Here is a 19507-nt window from a genome sequence, read left to right on the forward strand (position 1 = left end):
CGCACATTCATGGCTGTTTTAGGAACTTCAGTGCTAGGCATTTCAATTATTTACAGTAGGAGCTCATTCAGTTTCAGAAAAATCAGAAGTAACCAGGATGGCTAAACCAAAATACTGGTTTTTATAGACTTTCAAGAATCCAACAGCTATTCACAGTTAGGATGCATATCCCATGGTGAAAAGTAACATATTGCCATGCAATTAAAGGCTGATAATAAAAACTTGAGGTCTAGCCATAGAGATAGCTCCTGAGAATAACTACCATACATGGAGTAGCAGGGAGGAAAGTTTTATGGATAGATACTTTATTGTCACAGGTAATATATTAGATGAATTATATGCAGAACAAAGTTATTGCACTGAGTGAATACCATTATTTCCATTGTTACAAAATTCTTTTAAAGAATAGACTATGATAGAGTGGCAAGTTTGTGAAATCTATGGACAGGTGTGTGTACTTGCGGTCTACACAGTACTGCCATTTTCTAGGAAAATATGAAACAAACAAAAACAAAATGCATTACACTTAAGTTGGTCCCAATCTGTAAATTGAGTGATGCCCTAAAAATTGAGTACAACCCCTATTTCTATTCTTTTGTGTGGTTGAAGAGGTTAAGAATTGCATTGATCTGATCATCAATGAGAATTAATTCAACAAAAAGGGAACTAAAATGTTGAGCATAGCAAGCCATGGGAACGGGATGCACAGGTGTTCACAGTCACAAAGAACAGATAGATCTAAGATGAGTCCTATACCCAAAAACATCCTAAGCCTGAGTGTAAAAGCTCAGATGTACAAGTGTGATGTTTCTTATTGAGATGTGAAACTAGTTTTTACAGTTACAGTTTGGCAAGTTCAGTCTGAATGAAGTCATAAGCTGCAGGTATTTCAAACTGTTCGTCTAAGTGATGACAAAAAAATGATGCAGGTATTGAAGTCTGCATAAAGACACAGGTCTATGCAGGATTAGAATGTTTTAAATTATCTATTTACAGGTGTTTACAAAAGTTAGCAGGTGCAAGCTCACAATCATTGATTACCCTGCACCAATCCCATTTTGTCCATGCTGCAAGTCAATGTCATACTCATGGATATGAACTATCAACCCAAATGGATACAAGTAGTTAAAAACTATAAATACAAGCTTTCTACAGCTGTATCCAATAAAAATCCAACAGTGCATTAATTGAATAACAAAAATTATAATTAAATCCATAAATTTTTTGAGGTTATAACCAAACTTGGACCCAGGTAACCATAAACAAATGTACACTGGGGTAGACTCATTCTCATGGCATGGTTATTCAGACCCATGTCCCACTAGTAATGTCCCTATTTTTGCCTTTCAAAATTGTTGGCAGAGTTGGCACGTACAGAAATGAAACACACTGTTGTCTTGGGCGGGTTTATACATGAAGAAACTCTGTACCTCAACATCCCAGCAACAATCCCTCTGACATTCCTGTCAATATTTATCAGTGCTGTTTAATTTAGGAATATCTCTGTGTAATTTAGGAAGATTACTAGGAATTAATGCATCCAGTACACCTGCTGAAATGAAGAAATACATTACAAAGCCATTTTCTGATGGAGTGTATAATTCAGCTTTCTTAGGATTATCCAAGTTTCAACAGATGCAGGGATTAAGAAAAATTTGTTTAGTTCATGACTAAAAAATAAAACTTACACATTTCAAATATTAGTGAAATTTCCAGAGAACACTAAAACAAAGCTGCTTTTAATTTTCATTTATTTGATTGCTTCAAAGTACAGAAAAGTAAAACCTACACATTTAAATACAGTCCTAGGAAGTCTATAATCACTCTAAGAAATAGGAGAAGACCAAACAGGCTATTACTACTCAGAGCATAGTTCTGTAATAACTTCCTTATTAGGAATTAAATATTACACAGACCTATACAAGAACAGATAACCTTGAACATCTGAGCACTTTTTTACTTTTTTTCACACACATAATTTTACTAGCCCTGCCCCAGAACAGCTTGTATATAATTACATCTCCATAGGTGTGGCCTACCTGAAATTTGCAATGGTGTTTTTGAGCAATGTTGGGCTTTAGTGGCATTAAAAAAAAATCTCAGGTTTATTATTATCTAGCTCTTCTTGGAAGACCAACTAAGGGAGGAAAAAATTTTGAGTTTCAGTGGAGTAAATACAACTAGAGAAAAAGTCTATTTTTTAAACATTTATGTCATAGTCTTTAATGCAACACAACATTAGGTAGTTCTGATTTTCCTGAAAAAGAAGGTGAAATATTTGAAGAATTGTTGTAGACCTATCTTTCTAAAACCTGTGCCAGCCCATGGTGGCTGATCCTGGCAGGATGCCAGATGCCCACCAAAGCTGCTCTATCTCTTCCACTCCCCTATGGAACAAGGGAAAAAATATAACAAAAGCTTATAGGTTGAGATAAGGACAGGGGGAGATATTTCAGCAATTACCTTCATGGAGGGAACAGACGACTTGGGAAAATAAGCTTAATATATTAAATCGGAGTAGGGTAATGAGAAATAAATCTTAAAACACATTCACTTCACCTTCCCCTTTTTCCCAGGCTCAGCTTTACTCACAAATTCTCCAGCTCATCTGCACCTCCCCAGTGGATCGGGGAAGAGGGAATAGGAGCTGTGGTCTGTTCATCACATGTTGCTTCTGCTGCTCCTTCTCTCGGGGGAGGAACTCTTCACATTCTTCACCTGCTTCAGTTTGGAGTGTCTCCCATGGAAGACAGTCTTCCATGAACTTCTCCAATGAGGGTCCTTCCCAAAGGCTGTAGTTCTTTACAAACTATTCCAACATTGGTCTGTTCCCTGTGGTGTAGTCCTTCAGGAAAAGGCTGCTCCAGGGTGAGTGCCTCCTGGGGTCACAAATCCACCAACAAACCTGCTCCAGCATGGGTTCTTCTCTCCATGGAGCCACAGGTCCTGCCAGGAGCCTGCTTCAGCCTGGGCTTCCCAAGGGGCCACAGACTCCTCTGGGTGTCCACTGCCCCATGGGGGCTCTCCACAAGGTGTTGGCGGATCCCTTCCAACAACTCTTTTCCAAGGTCCCTGGATTCCAACAGACAGATTGTGATGTGAAAGCAGTAGTACAACAAAGGAGCTATGATACCAAAACTCTAACATGACTAACAGAAAATGCCAGAGCTTTGAGCCAGTGACATCCAATTACCTCCTCCAGCTGTCTGAGCTGGGAACCTCCAGGTTCCTCCAGGCTGCCATGAAGCCTTTTCCAACATGACAAAGACACATGTCACTGAGTTTGTATTACATATTTTGAATGTCAAGCAGTGCTAGCTACAAGGTCTGCCAGCCAATAAATACAATTTACCAAGATAAAGCTACATTTTAAGAAATGTGTAACTTTAGAATAGGATGAAGGAGCTTGTGTTAAAATGTTTCCAAGGCTAATACAGTATATTCCCATGAGAGCATACCCCAATTTATGTCTTTGTCCAAGGTAATAGTACTTGTGGACATTTTCATTTGAAAACAGTTCAGCTGTTTTCAAGGACATATAAAGTTACCAAGAGTCTGGTTAAAAATGAATAGGGATGTAGGTCTTCATATAGGAATAAGCACATCCATAGAAACATTTGACAAAACATACTGCAAACACTATTACAAGGGTCTAAAGGGAGATGGAAAAAGTTTATGGAAGCAAAATCTGTAAGATGTTACTAAGTACACATCTAGCTTAGAAAAGTGCCAAAGCCAAGAACTGTTGACAGCCGAGAAAGTTTCCAAACCCTGGCCTGTCCTGTGCCTCTGTGTATTCATTGTCCTCACCATAAAAGCAATTTTGGGACTAGTTGCCTAAGTTTTCCATGTTCCTGCACCACACAGCACTGCCAAGAGCAGAACAGTCTGTTCTCTATTCTTTCTACTTCTTACATAGAGCTTTGATGATGCTTTCACTTCAGTACTCTATACACAGGCAGGTGCTACACATTTCTGAATAGGCTTCTCTACCCACTCCTTAACCCCTGAATATGGACCAAAAAGCTTAACTTGTCAGTAGAAAGGAGCAGACCCTGAAGGGGTCTACAATATTACGGACTTGAGATACATTCAATCAGTCATAATAATTTTCACAAGAAAAATAACATGCTCAGTTATTGAACAGACCTGTACTCCAGAGAATACTGTTTCAGGAACTGAGATTTCCAGTTCTGAACAGTGTAACTATAAACAGAATCACAGAATGGTTCAGGTCAGAAGGGATCACCGTGGATCACCTGGTCTGACCTCCTTGCTCAAGCATGGTCATCCCAGAGCACTTGGCAAAGGATTGTGATCAGGTGGCTCTTGAGTATCTGCAGTGAGGGACACTGTACACCTTCTCTGGGCAATCTGTTCCATGCACAGTCACCTGAACAGTAACAAAGTTCTTCCTCAGCTCAGGTGGAACTTCCTGTGCATGAGTTTCTTCCTCTTGCCCAATTGCTGGGCACCAAGAAGGTGGTCTCATCCATGCTCCTGACACCCTCCCTTGAGATATTTATAGATATTGGTGAGGTCGCCTCTCAGTTATTCCTTCTTGAGGCTGAACAAGCCCAGCTCTCTCAGCCTTTCCTCATTAGAGAGATGCTCCAGCCCCTTTAATCATCTAACCTATGTTAGCAAGTAGAGATAAATTCCCAGTAGGTGGCACCAGGTCATCCTCACACGGACCATGATAGAGAATATTCCTCAAGAAAGTCAGTATCACAGTTTTGAAAGAACCATTTAGACAGCATTTGCCCTAAATTTTTAAGTCTACATATGAAGCAGATTCAAAAGCAGATCTTTAAAATATTATTATATCTTTCAACATTCAAAGGGTTCCACACTTACAGCTTGCTGTCCCTTCCTTGCTCTGTCTCGTAGTTTTGTGTTATGCACAAATCTCAAGGCACTTGGGTTTGTGTGTTTGGGAAACACACAAACCAGACTTTCTTCTGGACTGCTGTTATTATTGACAGCACTAAGTAACCCCTCATTTGAATATCTGTCAAATATGCTGTTTGCTCAAACAGAAAGATTAGACATCATAGTGAGAGAGAAAGCTTCTTAGACATTATTACTTACAAAAGAAACATGTATTATTTGTTAAAGAAAAATAACAAAGTTTTAGCAACTTCAAATATAAGACTTCAAATTCATAATTTCTTCCTCCATAGCTGTATTGGGTTTTGCTCAATAATGTTAATTTTCTACATAGTAGCTTGTATGGTTCTATGTTTTGGATTGGTGCTGAAAATAGAGTGATATCCATGTGTTTTAGATACTGCTGAACAGTGCTTGAACAATGTAAGTCCTGTTCTGTTTCTCATGGTGCTTGGCTGGTGAGCAGGAGGGGAGTGCACAAAAGGTTGGGAAGGGACACAGCTGGACAGTTGACCCCAACTGACCAAAACAATATTCCATATGGTATGGCATCATGCTCAGCACATAGGGCTGAGTGGCAAAAAGGGAGAAGGGGTATGGGCACTTGGAGTTATGGTATTTATCTTCCCAAGTAATCATTACATGTGATGAAACCTTCCTTTCCCAGAGACCGTTGAACATCTGCCTGCTGAAGCTTTGTTTGCACACACAGTTTTTGCTTTACCTATCAAACTGTCTTTGTCTCAACCCACAAGTTTTGTCACTTTTACCCTCCAACTCTCTCCCCAGACCACTGAGGGGGACTGAGCAAGTGGCTGTCTGGGTCAGCTGCCTGCCACAATAGTTCAAACACTCCTGCTGTCTAACTTTGCAGCAATTAAATGTCAAATCTTCTATTTTCTTTCTTCAAACAGATGAAGTCTTTGCTGTAGATCTTTCTAATTCAGTCTGACTACAGAGAAGCCACTCACAGACCAGTCCAGAGAAAGAAAATGACCTGATGAGATTTCTCTATAAAGTCAGAGATCCTTGACAAATGGGTCATTGAGTTTCTCTTGCTAAGGACCTCTTTCTGTGTGCAAGATGAATCAAAGTAGTAACCAGGAGGATATGCACTAGGTAGATATGTTGATAATATTTGCTTATTAATTGCCAGACATTCACACCTTGACCATGTCTAACAGAGTACATGGATTTATCATCCAGACAGTATGTGTTTGAAATGCTGTATAATATCAAGAATTAAGATGCAGCACCTTGATTCCATTGGGAGGATAACTGATATAAAAACCAAGAGTGATATAAATCCCAAGAAGAGCAGTAAAACCAAAGAAACACAGATGATACTTTTTGTCACAGCACACCAGGAAGGAAGGGATTTTCTTCAAGAAAGGCAGAAGGACTGGGAGTCCTTCTGTGGCTTTCTCTCACAGATATAGAGGCAGAAATAGAGCAGAGTCTCTCCTGCAGAAGGGTGATAGATATACAGGCAGCCTGATGTTTACTTATGGTCATTGGATGGAATTCGAGGCTCTTGTGGTTTTATTTTCTGTGAAAAAGTCATGATTAAAGCACTTTGAAGGATTTGCTATGGCAAAGTCTTCAAGGTATGCCTCAAAAGAACAAGAGCTGTGGTCTGGCTGGAGTTCAGAGGAATTAGCTGCCAGGACTGTATATACACTGGCCATTCATTTCTCTAATTCGTCCAAATACACGGCACTCTAGAGAGCTGAATATTGTGGGATAGACTTCTCATCTTTAGTATAGGTAATGGTTTTTATCTCTAAGTGTACTTTTCTCCCACAGAATTTTATCAGTCACATTCCAGCACTTAGATATATATTTAAGAATATAATACTTCTATGTGGGGAGGGAGCACCCCTAGGGCCCTTCTTAAGAAAAGAGACAGCAAGGCCCAAATAGAGCAAAACTACTAATCTAAAACAATAAATGATGCCTGGGTGAGCAGGAATCTGATCAGAGTACTTCAATTTCCCACTTTAGTGTTTTAACCACATAACTTTTTTTGTTCAAGAGAGAACAAAATGACAAACAGAACAAGACACAGAGTACAAAGATAGAAAACAGTGAGGATGTACTGAAGGCTTAGCAACAACTTTGCCACATCCACTTAGAGTGTGCATATTTCCACCCTGGGTAGCACTGCTTCACAGTGAAAAAAAAGCAGTGTGAAAAAAAAAAAAAACAACAAAGGAAAAAACAAAGGAAAAAAACAAAGGAAATTTTAAGAAGGCAGGTAAGAATTTCCTTTCAAATCACCATTCAGTAAGAGCTGACAGATATGAACAATGGTGAGAAGAATAAGAAGACATAACCACCACTTAAAGTGAGGCAGAAATATATTTGTACTGCTGACTGAAATAATTCTGAAATAGGAAGCCCGTAGCTATGAAGCTAGGGTAGTTTTCCTAAAGCCTCAAACCTGTTTTCTTTTGCGTGATGAGTATCAGCTTCTGAAGTACATGAGCAACATCTAGTGTTAGCTGAGGCATATTCCACATCCGTGAATGGTTGAACATCCGGATTATGGACAATCAATGACTATGCAAGAGTTTTCTTGAAAACTCTTGGCCAGGTCAAGAGGATACTGTCCTAGAGATCAGACAGGTATTACCACAAAAGCCACACATCATGTATTTGCTTCCCTTGTCTCAATGCCTGACTGCTGTAAGTTGTCTGTTCTGTTGGTGTCCGTTTTAAACTTACTAATAAACAGTTTGGACCCTGAGAAAGCATGTTAAAGGTACAGTACCAATTCAGAAGTGGTATGTTTTAGACAAACAAGTTTCTAATCCACAGGATATCCCTGTATCTACTCTGGGAGTCATCCAGCAGCCATGCTTCCTGCAAGCTATACATCATTCACAAGCCACAAGTAAGCTAAAAAAAAAAATGCTGTCAATTTCTTCCACTGGGCTCAGTGCAAGGTGCTGGTGGCTGCTGCTGCACCATGAGGTCAGACAAGATATTAGATCCAGGTGTCATGCTAGCCCTTTTAACTGCATAACCTACAGTTTTTCTTCCCATGCTGGATTTTCAAAGATAGCAATATAGTTATGTTTCTTGGGTTTAGCAAAATAGAGCTGGTTTCAGCAAAGGAGGCTTTAATATGAGTTTGATACTCCTTTTGCCCTGGCCTGTACTATTCCTGACTCAAATCCAAGTTGCCAACGATAAAAATCTCTTGTCTTTTTGTCATCCTACTGGGAAAATATCTTGTGCTATAGGTATGTGAAGGTAAGAGCATCTGTCCTTGATTAAGTTTAATCAAGGACCTCTTCAGTGCAAAAGGGAAAATAAATGAGAGGGGAAGTGATAAGGAAGAACACTAAAAGACAAACCTGATAGACAACAGATAAGACAGATGATGCCGAGGATTAAAAGTTTCTAGTTACTAATTGATGGATGATTGAAAGAAACTCCCAGGCCCAGATTTGGAGATGGCCACCTTCATAACTGATAAGAAAAGGGGAAAAAAAGGATTGTGAGGATTTGAGATGTTCAAGGGGAGAGGCGTAGTGACTAAGAAAAATTTACACAGGAATGTTTAGTGAAAGGAGACTGGGGAGAAACAAGGAAAGGGAGTAGAAAGAAAGTGGTACAAAACAGTCTGGTTTGCTGGTCACTACACTTGTCTGAACACACCCTGTGCCTGATCAATAAAGTTGCTCCTATCTTCTTTTTTAAGTCTTTCCTTAAATACAGTGGGTGGTGGTCTTGGCCACCAGCCACCATGACAAGAACAGTGGGCATCCTGAAAAACAGTAACTGTGAGGGAGAACAAAGCAGGTGAAGGGCTCAGCTCCAGCAGCTGGACTGACACCTCAAGTCACAGGCACAGGTGCGTGGCACCATCTGCCATGGGGCACAAGAGGGTCTGTGTCTTCTGCCAAGCCACTGGGTGCAGATGTGGGGTGCACTTCACTGGCAAACCTCAAGCTGCAGCTGTCAGCAAGCAGAAGGTGCTGGGTCCAAGCAGAGGTACCAAGCAGGCAGAGGAGCAGGGTTGGTACCTGATGGCACCTGAGATTGTATGGGATCTGTGAGAAGAGCATGTGAGTTCTGGATCTGTTAACTGTACAAAATGGTGAGTAGGAGACTTGTGAAGCATGTAAAAGGTTTCAGGATCCAGCCAGGAGTGGTGGATAGACAGACGGGTGGGCCGTGCCAGTACAAGCTGATTGATTGCAGCAAGGCAGAGGTGCTACAGAGACCTCTAACATGCTCTGGTTTACCACATACAGAACAGACATAAACACCTCCAGTTGTACAGCACACTTACTCTGCATTAAAAAACTTACTTTTAAAAGAAATCTGAGTTTTAATGAAATTAAGGTGCAAGAAATTCCATGTAAAGCTTGAACACATAGTAGAGGAGGCTGACTAGACAAAGCAGATAAATTCAGTAAAGCATTGGGCATTTGAAGAATATTCAGCTTCTTTTTAGCAGTGGCCACTGAAACTTTGGAAAGGTTTTTTGTCAATTTTTAGGCTGTAAACCAATCCCTGTACTGTACTTCATCATTGACATCCTAATTTCTAGGCAATTTATTTTGTATTCATTCACAGTGGTACACCTAAACACTTCATGGATTATCCGTTTCCATTCCTGCTGACTAGGTGATGAACTGTTAAGACATTATTTGCCAGCTCTTCTGCAAACTGCTCTACTTGCCTAATTTCCTTTATAGCTAATCAGTTCTTGGGCTCAAAAAAAGAGGCTTTTTCAGAATTCTGAAACCCAACTGATTTTCCTCAAATATGAGTCTTACCATGGAAAACAACTCCAACAATACAGCTTTACCTCCCAAGCAGACAATGGACAAGTATGCCCACAATAATAAATAAATAAACAATGCAGTTAATTCTGCTGAGTGTAGTACTTTGAATGTGTGTAAGCTTCCACACATTCAGACAATTTAGGCATCAAGCTTGAAAAAGCTTGAACAAATTTGAAGAAGCTCTTCTGTCAGCCCAAGATCCTTTGGTAAAATACGACTGCATCCTAGGCAATGTTTGGTGATTTCTATTGCAAAGACTCTGTATTTTCTTGTATCACTGTTAATATGAACAAACTTCACTAGAGTGACAGTGGTCCCAAGTCACCTTCTAGAGAATAAGTTCCTTTGCTAAGTAGTACTTTGATTACTATACTCTACTTCCAGGGGTAGCAGTGCAGACTAACAACACTGCAAAAAACCCCAGTAGCACTGTGTGGCACTCGTCTTGAGGGAAAAGCAGACTGTGTACGTGCACAGGAGCCCGGGTGTGGGATGTCTACATAGTGATGAAGTTCCCCAGCATGGCTGGGGTGTTTGCACAGCAGCAAAGTCCTTGGAAACATTAAATCCCCAAGGCAGACAGAGAGCTGCTGTACCTGTGTTGCACACCTTTTTGCCTTCCATTCCAGGGCAGGAGACTGATATTCAAGATTGTTGTTGCTTATAGCATTTCTTCTCCATCACTTTTAATGGCCTTTGTCCATTTTATCCACTTAGGTGTGAGTTTATATCCTTGAAGCTGTACTGGCAAATAATTATCCAGTTTGCTGCAAAAGTCCAGCACAGAACTTCACATGCCTTCCACATGCAACTGACACCCGAACCCACCATTGGAAGGTATCAGAGAACAGCCTTGCCTGCTACCAAGCTCGGGGATGGGCCAAGTGAGTTTATACAACATTCCACTATGTTAAAATCAGACGCCTGAAATCAGGCACCAAATAGCCAGGTGGAAAATCACAGTAATATAATGTGTGACTACATGCAGCTGCATATCTGCTGCAATGCAACTTGAAAAGACAGTGTCTTATTTTATTTTACTTCTAATCTGAACATAATCCAAATATCTGATTATTACCATTTCTTTAGAAAAGGCCACCTCCATGCAGAGGATGTCTCCCTGTATGGAGACATCAGCAGGTAAGAGGCCACCAGGAGGAGCTCTGGCTCCAAATCCCCTCTAGCAGAGGGCTGAAAACATGTCTTAGCCAACATTTTAGTCTCAGAGCTACCTTAGGGTAAAAAGGCTCTGCTCCATTTTTTCTTGGGACTCCAGCAGCAGTTCCTCCACTGGGTGTCCATGTGTAGAAAGCTGGACCTCTGACCTCCTGCTGGTACCACCCAGCTGCTACTGGGGTGGGGGGAAGCAGAGAGGACAATCAGCAATGACTGGTCTGGAAGGAAAAGTAGGGACTGTAACCACTAGTTTAGTTCACAGATATCAACCCAAGTCCATAAGACCCTCAAAAACATCTTTATTTGATTACTTTGCAGAAAGACTCCCAGGATGCAGCATCTGTAGGCACACTATCCACCACAGTTAAGTACATTTCTATTTCTCTGACAGTCAGGCACTTGGAAAGAGGCTACAAAATGAGTTACACCAGCAGAACAGAATTATTCACAGTGTTACTGCAGGTCTCTGTTATTACAAAGTATTTTAAAACCATCTTTCCTCATACCAACCTAAGAAAAACATTGATGGCTGTTTCACTCAACCCAGTTACCCCCACAGAGATGAAGCTCAGGAGCCACCCTGGAGGAGAAAACACAGAGAAAAGGCAGCCTGGAGCTGTTTTACACAGCAGCCTTGTAATGGAAAAAAGAAATGAAATCTCTGCTTCAACCACTTTCTCCCAGTGCTTGCAGTGCTCTTTCAATCTGTGCTACAGGAATGAGATGAACTCCTAAGGTCCCTTCCAAACCAAACCAAACCAAACCAAACCAAACCAAACCAAACCAAACCAAACCAAACCTAACCAACCCAAACCATTCTATGATCCCATGTGCCCAGTTTGTCAGGCCTGCAGTGCATTTTTGTAAGTAACCTACACTTCATACAATCTCCTCCTTTCAGGTCACATTCAGGTCAAGGAAAACAAGCTCCAGCTCCATCAGGTGTATGACCAGTGAAAGACCAACCAGAGGGAGAGACAGGGGAGCCTGACTGCTGTGAAAGCCAAGGAAGACAGAATGAATTCAGGTACTCAAAGTCTTGCAGTATTATGTGTGAAAAGGAATTCACAATGAGGTGGTGCTGTCTTCTACTCTAGCCCAGACACATTTAATCCCCCACAATGCTGCTGCTCACTGTGACACTTAGCCTCTCCTTTCTGTTTTCCTCAGCAAACAGAGGCTGTGTTCAGGCTCAGCCCTTCTGGAAATGGACCGAAATTTTGAGATCAAGAGATGAAAAGCCTGTTAGGAAAGCTGGAACCTTTGTTTTTCCTCTTCTGATGTTCTAAAGAAAGCTATGAAAAAGATCTACTTTTTGCAGTCAACGGAAAAAGCAGTGAAGTAGGTGTAAAGGCATAGGGAAAGGAAACCTGAAGGTTTTTGTCTTACTGGGGCAGATGATTACTATCTTTCCCAGTTACTAAGCTCCACACAGTGGCTCCAAGTTCACCCATGGGTGAAACTTCAGAGATCTTCCCAGTCAATGAAACCCCGCTAAGAGATGGGGGTGAAATATTACTCACAAATTAAGTGTGATCACAATGTCCTGTACAAATACAGGAAATTCATCACCACTTCCAAGCTTCTTTACATTCCACAGTCAACAGCACATCTACTTCACACAGACAGTAAAGAACTTAAAATAATTTGGAAAGTAATGAACTTAGTAGAAAACTTGAAAGGATTTTCTAGAATTAAGTCTTAATTGTGCAAATCACCTCTTGAGAACCTATTTTGGGAGACTCCAACATTGTGATTTGTGAAGTTCCCACAGAATTGTTTTTTTTCTTAAATGTACATTAGTTTGCACTTATAAGACTTGCCCGGCCACTAGAGGTTCAGGGGGACCCATCTTAAATAGCACCAAACAAACAGCAGACACATTCTGTTCACAAGTGTTCACTGTTTTATTCTACTGTAGGTGTTGCCATGAACCTTTATATGTAATCTGGAGCCCTAACAAGCAAGAATTAAAAGCATTACCAGTAGAGACATAAAATACCAACTCTCTTTCCCAGCTGTGCTCATATGATCAAAATATTCTGTTCTAATAAACAAGTCAGTGGTGTGTGAATCTTTTTACAAGGCACTGAAGGTGAAAAATATGTACTTTAGTTGGGCTCAAACAGCTAAACAACAGCTATGTTATAGCGGCATTATAATCTCCCCAAAGTATTATGGGATAACATGAAATCATTCTTCTGCAAGAGAAGGATAAATAACACTTTCATTAAAATATCTTCTCCTCTATTGGGAAGGTCAAACCAGTTAACAGAGTTAATGATCTGGACTCAGGAAAAGGAAGCAGTTTAAGAACATCCCAAAGAATAGGTGTCCCACTCATAGTCTTCTATTTCTTTTTTGCATAAACTTCTTTCTTTGATTTTTAAGGCAAGAGTCTTGCAGCTTGGGTCCTCCTGCATTTCAATGAAGCATTATCTTACACAAAGTCAAAGTCAGCAGTGGAAGGCAGAGGGAATGGGGAATCTGGTGAGCCCTGCTGGTGTCTGCACGAGCGTGGCTGGACCACCTGTGGCCCCGGGGCTGGGGCTCGACCGTGATGTAGCCATTGATGATGCGGATCCGCGGAGGAGGATCAGTAGCACTGCAAGGCAAGAGAAGAACATCAGTCCTGACCCAGCCCAGAGCTGCCCAACAGCCACAGAGCAGGAGGTGGTCAGCCTCTGTGACCCCCTGTCAGTTTTCTGGGGCCATCCGAATGGTCTCTTGTACAAGTTACACACTGACCAAAACTCTGTGCCTCCTAAATGGCAGAGTGCTGTTTTGTCCCTTCCTCACACATGTGAACAGCTCCCACACCAGCCCACAAGGATGAGGTGCTACCCAGCCAAATTGTGACGTAGACTTGAGGGGGAACAGTGAAGAGACTGAGGAGGGTGATGACAGCACCAAAATACTGGCCCTGTCTCAAATCTACCCAGCCTGCTCACTGCTCCCATACAGTCAGTCAGGTGCGTAAGAATACCATATTCTAACCTCTGTCAGCTGAGCAGAAAATAGATAAGAAGAAAACAAGTGTTGTTGCAGACGAGTGTCACTGGTGGGGCACTTTTTGAGCACAGCTGAAGTGAAGCACCTGTTTTCTGAGTACATCTTCCTCAGCCATGCTCCATGCACCACACTTCATAGGGGCCCACCTTGTTCCTATACTGTATGATCTCTTCCACAGGTCAGGAATTACAAAAAGATTTACATGACATACTTCAAGCAGAGAAGAATGGCTTCCAGAAACACATCCAAGATCACCACATTTCAGAGTATTTTCCAGAGGTAGAGAGTACTCTGACATCATGATGATCAAGAACTGAATTAGAGCATACATAAGCTGAACTCCCATAGTGGTAATACATGATGGAGGAGAGAAATTTGTATGCTCCAGGCTGCTAAGACCAACTGAACCTGATCTGGGGGAGATCACACACCACAGCAGGCCAGGAGTCAGAAGGGTCAGACACTACACAGGTTGTAGTTCTCTTTGGCAATGGACTGAAAGCAATGCTTGACACCACAGGTGTGTGCCTCACATACCCCCCCAGGACTGCAGGGTGCTGTGTAGAACCTGAAGATAAATCTGGACAAAACTAAAAGCAAGTCCACCTAGCAAATACAAAACCAAGTAATTTCTTCTGCAGCCAATCTCCAGCTGCTGTGCACCATTCTTATTTCAGTCCACTAAGCAAAAATGCTTTGGGAAATTAAAGGCAATTACAATCCTTTTTAAAAACACTTTATTCTTCCTTACCCAAAGGGCTCCCCGGAAGATCTGAACAATGGCCAGAGAGAAGCCAGCTGGCAGCACATCAAGGAAATTCAACCAGCGGCTGATGCATACAGGGGCACGAACCAAGGCCATTCTGACAAGCACACTACAACACTACTAAATCACTTGAGCTGCACCTTTCACATTTTCAGGCTCACGGGAGGAATCATAGAATTATGTAGGTTGGAAAAGACCTTTAAGATCATCAAGCCCATCTGTAAACCAGAAAGCTGTGAATGGCCCATTCGTAAGAAACCAACAGCTTTACCGGTGTCTGCACACCCTGAGCAATGTTTGGAGTGAGGGCTGAGACTCCCGGGCAGACGTGCACTGCACAGGCGAGCTGGAGCCCAGAGGTGCTGGATTTCCTTGGGAAGGGATGCTCTGGGAGGTGGGGCTGTCAGCCCAGCCCGGCAGCAGCACGGGGGCTGTGGCAGAGCCCAGCAGACAGCCAGGGCTTTACAGAAGCCCAGTGCACGGGTGGGGCTCTTGCCTGAGGGACAGCTGCCTTCCCTCGGCACTATGGGCACAGCAATCTCCCAGGCATCCTTTGTCTTTCTCAGCACTGCCATGCAACATCTCCATCTCCAGATGTTTAAGCTCCTCTCTGCTGCTAAGGAGTCGCCCTACAAAGCATTTGTCACCTAGCACCAGGGTAAGCTTCTAGCACAAAGGACATCTTAAATAGTAGAGGAAGAAAGGAAACATAAAAAGAAGAAAAGAAAAGCAGCATTGCCTGTTCCCATATTTATGCAAGAGTTTCCTAGGCTGCCATCAATGTCTTTGCTTTTCCCTCACTACTGCCTGGCACTACTTCAAATCTATGCAGCCCTAATATGCCTTCAATTTGGTCACAGTAGCACATCTTCCCATCTTCCGTCTTCTTCTAAAGGCTTGATACAGCAAGTGCACAGGTGTCTTAGAGTCACTGCCCTCTGACTTCCTGAGCTTTGTGGGAGCAACTGCATGTGAAACACTGAACATGGCATTGTGGAGGCACAGTGGGAGATTAAGACTGATATTTGTTAGCATTTTGACTAAACAGACTATCAACTGAAACTCCAAAAATCCATTCACAATCAGCTAGTATAAACTACATTAACAGAAAGTAAATGGTACAATAAGAGACAAAATGAAGTGTGATCAGTATAGGATTTGTTATATTGGTGAATCTTGGACTGTGTGTAGCTCTGTCAGATGACATGTTACATGAGCATTTGTCTCCCAAATAGTTAATATTAAGGCTGAAGGAAGGAGCAAAGAAGGGAATGCGATCTAAAAGATCTGACAATGGCTGAATGCCTCAAAGAAAACAGCTGCTGCAGCCACTTGTGGCCAGCCTGAGCCACGTATCACTCATAGCAGTGGTACAATTAGGATACAGGGACATGATAGGAAAGGCATAGGAGAACTCTGCTATACTGAGTAATGTGGGGAGCAGGAAGAAGTATTCTTCAGAGGGGAAAAAACCCAAATAATGTACAGGCTTAGTTTCAAGAACTGTCAGACTTTTTCCATTACCCCCACCTGTCTGGTTGTTTGTGGTATCACAAAAATTTAATGCCTTCAAGCTGAGTATGGCAGAGATACAAACACACAAAGTACAAAAGAAAGCATATTTGGGCATGTGTGTTTTCTGACAGGAGGGAAACATTAAGGTATACATTCAGTCACAGGCCTTATAGGTAATGAGAGAAATCTTTTTTTTTTTTTTTTTCCTGAGGGTTGCTGTAGTTCTGGTAAGTAAGCTTGATATGTGTGAACATCTGCCCCACAACACACTCATTTTTTAATATAAACTCTGCCATCCATTAGGATGTCATGCTTTTTCAGACTGAAATAATACAGAGACTGAAAATACTGCATGAATATTGCCCAAGTACAAGGAGAACATATGTCAGGAATAATAGTTTCCTCATATGCAGCAGCTTTTGTTTAATGATCCAACGCTTTGATCTGTATCATCTACCACTGGACCCAGCCTTCCATGAAAGAGAGGACTGCCATATGCTCACAATCCCTCAAGCCCAAATGGAGAATGATCTAGACAAGACTTCCACTTATTTTATGCCTAGTTTTCTGCAAATCTAGCTATGCAAAGAAAAAAAAGAAAGTTCAAATACTTCAGAAAGAATCACAGCAGTGGAGAAGGTCAGATCCTGTCCACAGGATATATCTACCCCTGCAGAAGGTTGAGGGTCTGTATGAAACCATCGAAGTTAAAGCCCAGTTTGACAAGCCATCCTCCCCCTCCCCAGCCATTAGCTACCTTTCTTCAAGGCGAACCCAGAGGTCGTTAAATTGTCGCAGTTTTTGTTTCTTCTGCTGCTTTTTCTTCTTCTTTTTGTACTTCCTGTCCACTTTCACGAGCACATCAATGCTGTCAGGGAATAGCAGGTGAGGCAGGAACTCTCCCTCCTCCTCTTCCTCCTCCTTCTGGGGGTGCAGTGGGAGCTCATGGGACATGACATAGGGACTGTGTGATGATGAAAAGGCTAACAAGGTTTTGGGAGATTTTCGGCTGGAAGAAAGAGAGAACACAGATAGCATTTAAAAGGGCTTTGAGGCAAAATCCTGTATCAAGGCACATACATATAAAATAGATGTTTCTCCCTGGATGCTCATGTCTCTGCTGTTTGTTCCTGCTCCCTCTTCCTTAAGCCAATATTGATTTTATCATCAAAATAGTACTCTTTAGCAAAAAAAAAAAGCTTTGGAAAAGAGGCAGTCTGTGTCAGAGGAAAGAATGCAGTCTGGATAAGGGTGGAGTATAACTCTTGGTAATAAGCTTGCACATCTAGAAAGAGACAAAAACGGAATCACTTCTAAGTCAGAGTGAAACCACACTCCTCTAATCTGATGTGCTGCAGAACACAGACCAGATTATTCCTTTCAACATTCCTGCCCAGAGCAACTAACTTGGGGGACAAAGGGAAGGGCAAACAACACAACTAAAGCACAACAGCTGATGAAACCAGGTCTGGATGAGCACCTCTCACTGGTGGAAAAGGTAAGAAACAAGGTAGCTCACAGACCATGACTATGGCTACAGAAACACATCTTGAAAATTACCGCCTTTGAAGTGAAAGGCTTAGCATGCCATTAACAGTAACATGGCTGCATGCTGGACCCAGAGAAGGCTGAGGTTCTCACTGACCACTATATGTCAGTGTTCAATGGCAAGTGTTCCAGCCAAGCTGCCCAAGTCAGGAAAGGCAAATGGGAGTATGAAGGCCCTAAGACAATGTAGGAGAGAATCAGGTTTGAGACCATCTAAAGAGCCTGAATGTGCACAAGTGAGTGGGGCCTGATGAGATTAATCTGTGGGTTCTAAGGAAGTTGGCAGATAAGTTGCTAAGCTACTACTAAATAATTTCTGAAAACTTGTGGCACTCAGGTAAAATTCCCAACACCTAGAAAAAGGGAAATATAACCCTCATTTTTGAAAAGGAGAAAGTAAAAGTCTCACCTCTTGGGTGAGGCAAGATCATGGAGCAGATTCTGCTGAAGACTAAAACAAACATAGAAAACAAAGAAGTGATTGGAAACAGCCAACACGGCTTTACCAAGGGCAAACAATGCCTGTTAAATTCGATTATCTTCTCTGATGGGGCTGCAGCACTGATGGATGTGGCAGAGCAACTGCCATCGTCTGCATGGACATAGGCAAAGTGTTTGGCACTGTCTGACATGATATCCAAACTAGATAGACACAGATTTGATGGATGGATTGCTTGGTGGATAAAGAACTGGCCGGAAGGCTGCACACAAAAAACTGTGGTCAACAGCTCCTTGTCCACATGGAAACCAGTGATGAGGAGTCTCCCTCCAGGGTCAGTCCTGGCACCACTGCTGTTCAAGATCAGCGGCATGGACAGTGGGATCAAGGGCACCCTCAGCAAGTTTGGCACCAGCACCAAGCTCTGTGGAGCAGCTAACACACTTGGCAGGCAGCAATGCCATCCAGAAGGGCCTGGACAGGCTGGAGGGCTGTGTTTGTGCAAACCCCACGGAGTTCAACAAGGCAAAGTGCAGGGTCCTGTCCCTGGGTTGTGGCAATCCCAGACACAGCCACATGTTGAATGGAGATTGACAGCAGCCCTGAGGAGGACTTGGGGGTGATGATTGAAGAAAACCTTAACATGACCCAGCCATGAGCCCAGGAAGGCAATGGGACCCTGGGCTGCATCCAGAGCAGTGTGGGCAGCAGGGTGTGGGAGGGGATTCTGCCCCTCTGCTCTGCTCTGGTGAGAGCCCACTCAGAACCCTGTATCCAGCTCTGGGGTCCTCAGCATAAGAAGGACATAGTGGAACTGCTGGATCAAGTCCAGAGGAGGCCACAACAGGGACTGGAGCACGTCCCTGTGAAGACAGACTGAAGAAGCTGGGCCTGTTCATCCTGGAGAAGAGAAGGCTGTGTAGAGACCTCATTGCACTTTCCCAGTATCTGAAGGGTCCTACTGAGAAGCTGGAGAGGGATTCTCTCAGGAATTGTAGTGACAGGAGTAACAGACACTCCTGTCTGTTACTGAAGAAGGGATACATTTAGGACAGGTATTGGGAAGAAATTCTTTACTGTGAGGGTGGTGAAATACTGGAAGAGGTTGCCCAGGGAGGTTGTCGTGCCCCAACCCTGGCATTTTTCAAAGCCAGGTTGCATAAGACCTTGCAAGCTGGTCTACTGGGAAGTGTCCTTGCCCATGGCAGGGGGATTAGGACTAGATGATCTTTGAAGTCCTTTCCAATCCCTTAACATTCTATGATTCTATGATTAGGGGAATCCTTTGGGCCATCAGTCTGCATCAACTGAAAGCAGATTAGTTTTGGCATCACCAAGTTCACTCTCTTCTCATTTTCT

At 42.5% G+C, this 19507-nt stretch overlaps 1 protein-coding gene across 1 annotated transcript in view; it reads right to left on the minus strand.

Annotated features, from left to right (window-relative positions):
* Positions 1-12814: 12814 nt before the first annotated feature.
* Positions 12815-19507, minus strand: part of TRABD2A (TraB domain containing 2A) — an 82083-nt gene continuing 75390 nt past the window's right edge. Inside the window, exons 6-7 of the mRNA XM_066569526.1 lie at positions 16919-17170; positions 12815-13473 (exon numbers count right to left, since the gene is read on the minus strand). Of these exons, the coding sequence (XP_066425623.1) occupies positions 13293-13473; positions 16919-17170 (433 nt within the window). The 3' untranslated portion in view covers positions 12815-13292. The remainder of the gene's footprint in view (positions 13474-16918; positions 17171-19507) is intronic.

The sequence above is a fragment of the Molothrus aeneus genome, chromosome Z (genome assembly GCF_037042795.1).
Source record: "Molothrus aeneus isolate 106 chromosome Z, BPBGC_Maene_1.0, whole genome shotgun sequence".
Classification (NCBI taxonomy): domain Eukaryota; kingdom Metazoa; phylum Chordata; class Aves; order Passeriformes; family Icteridae; genus Molothrus; species Molothrus aeneus.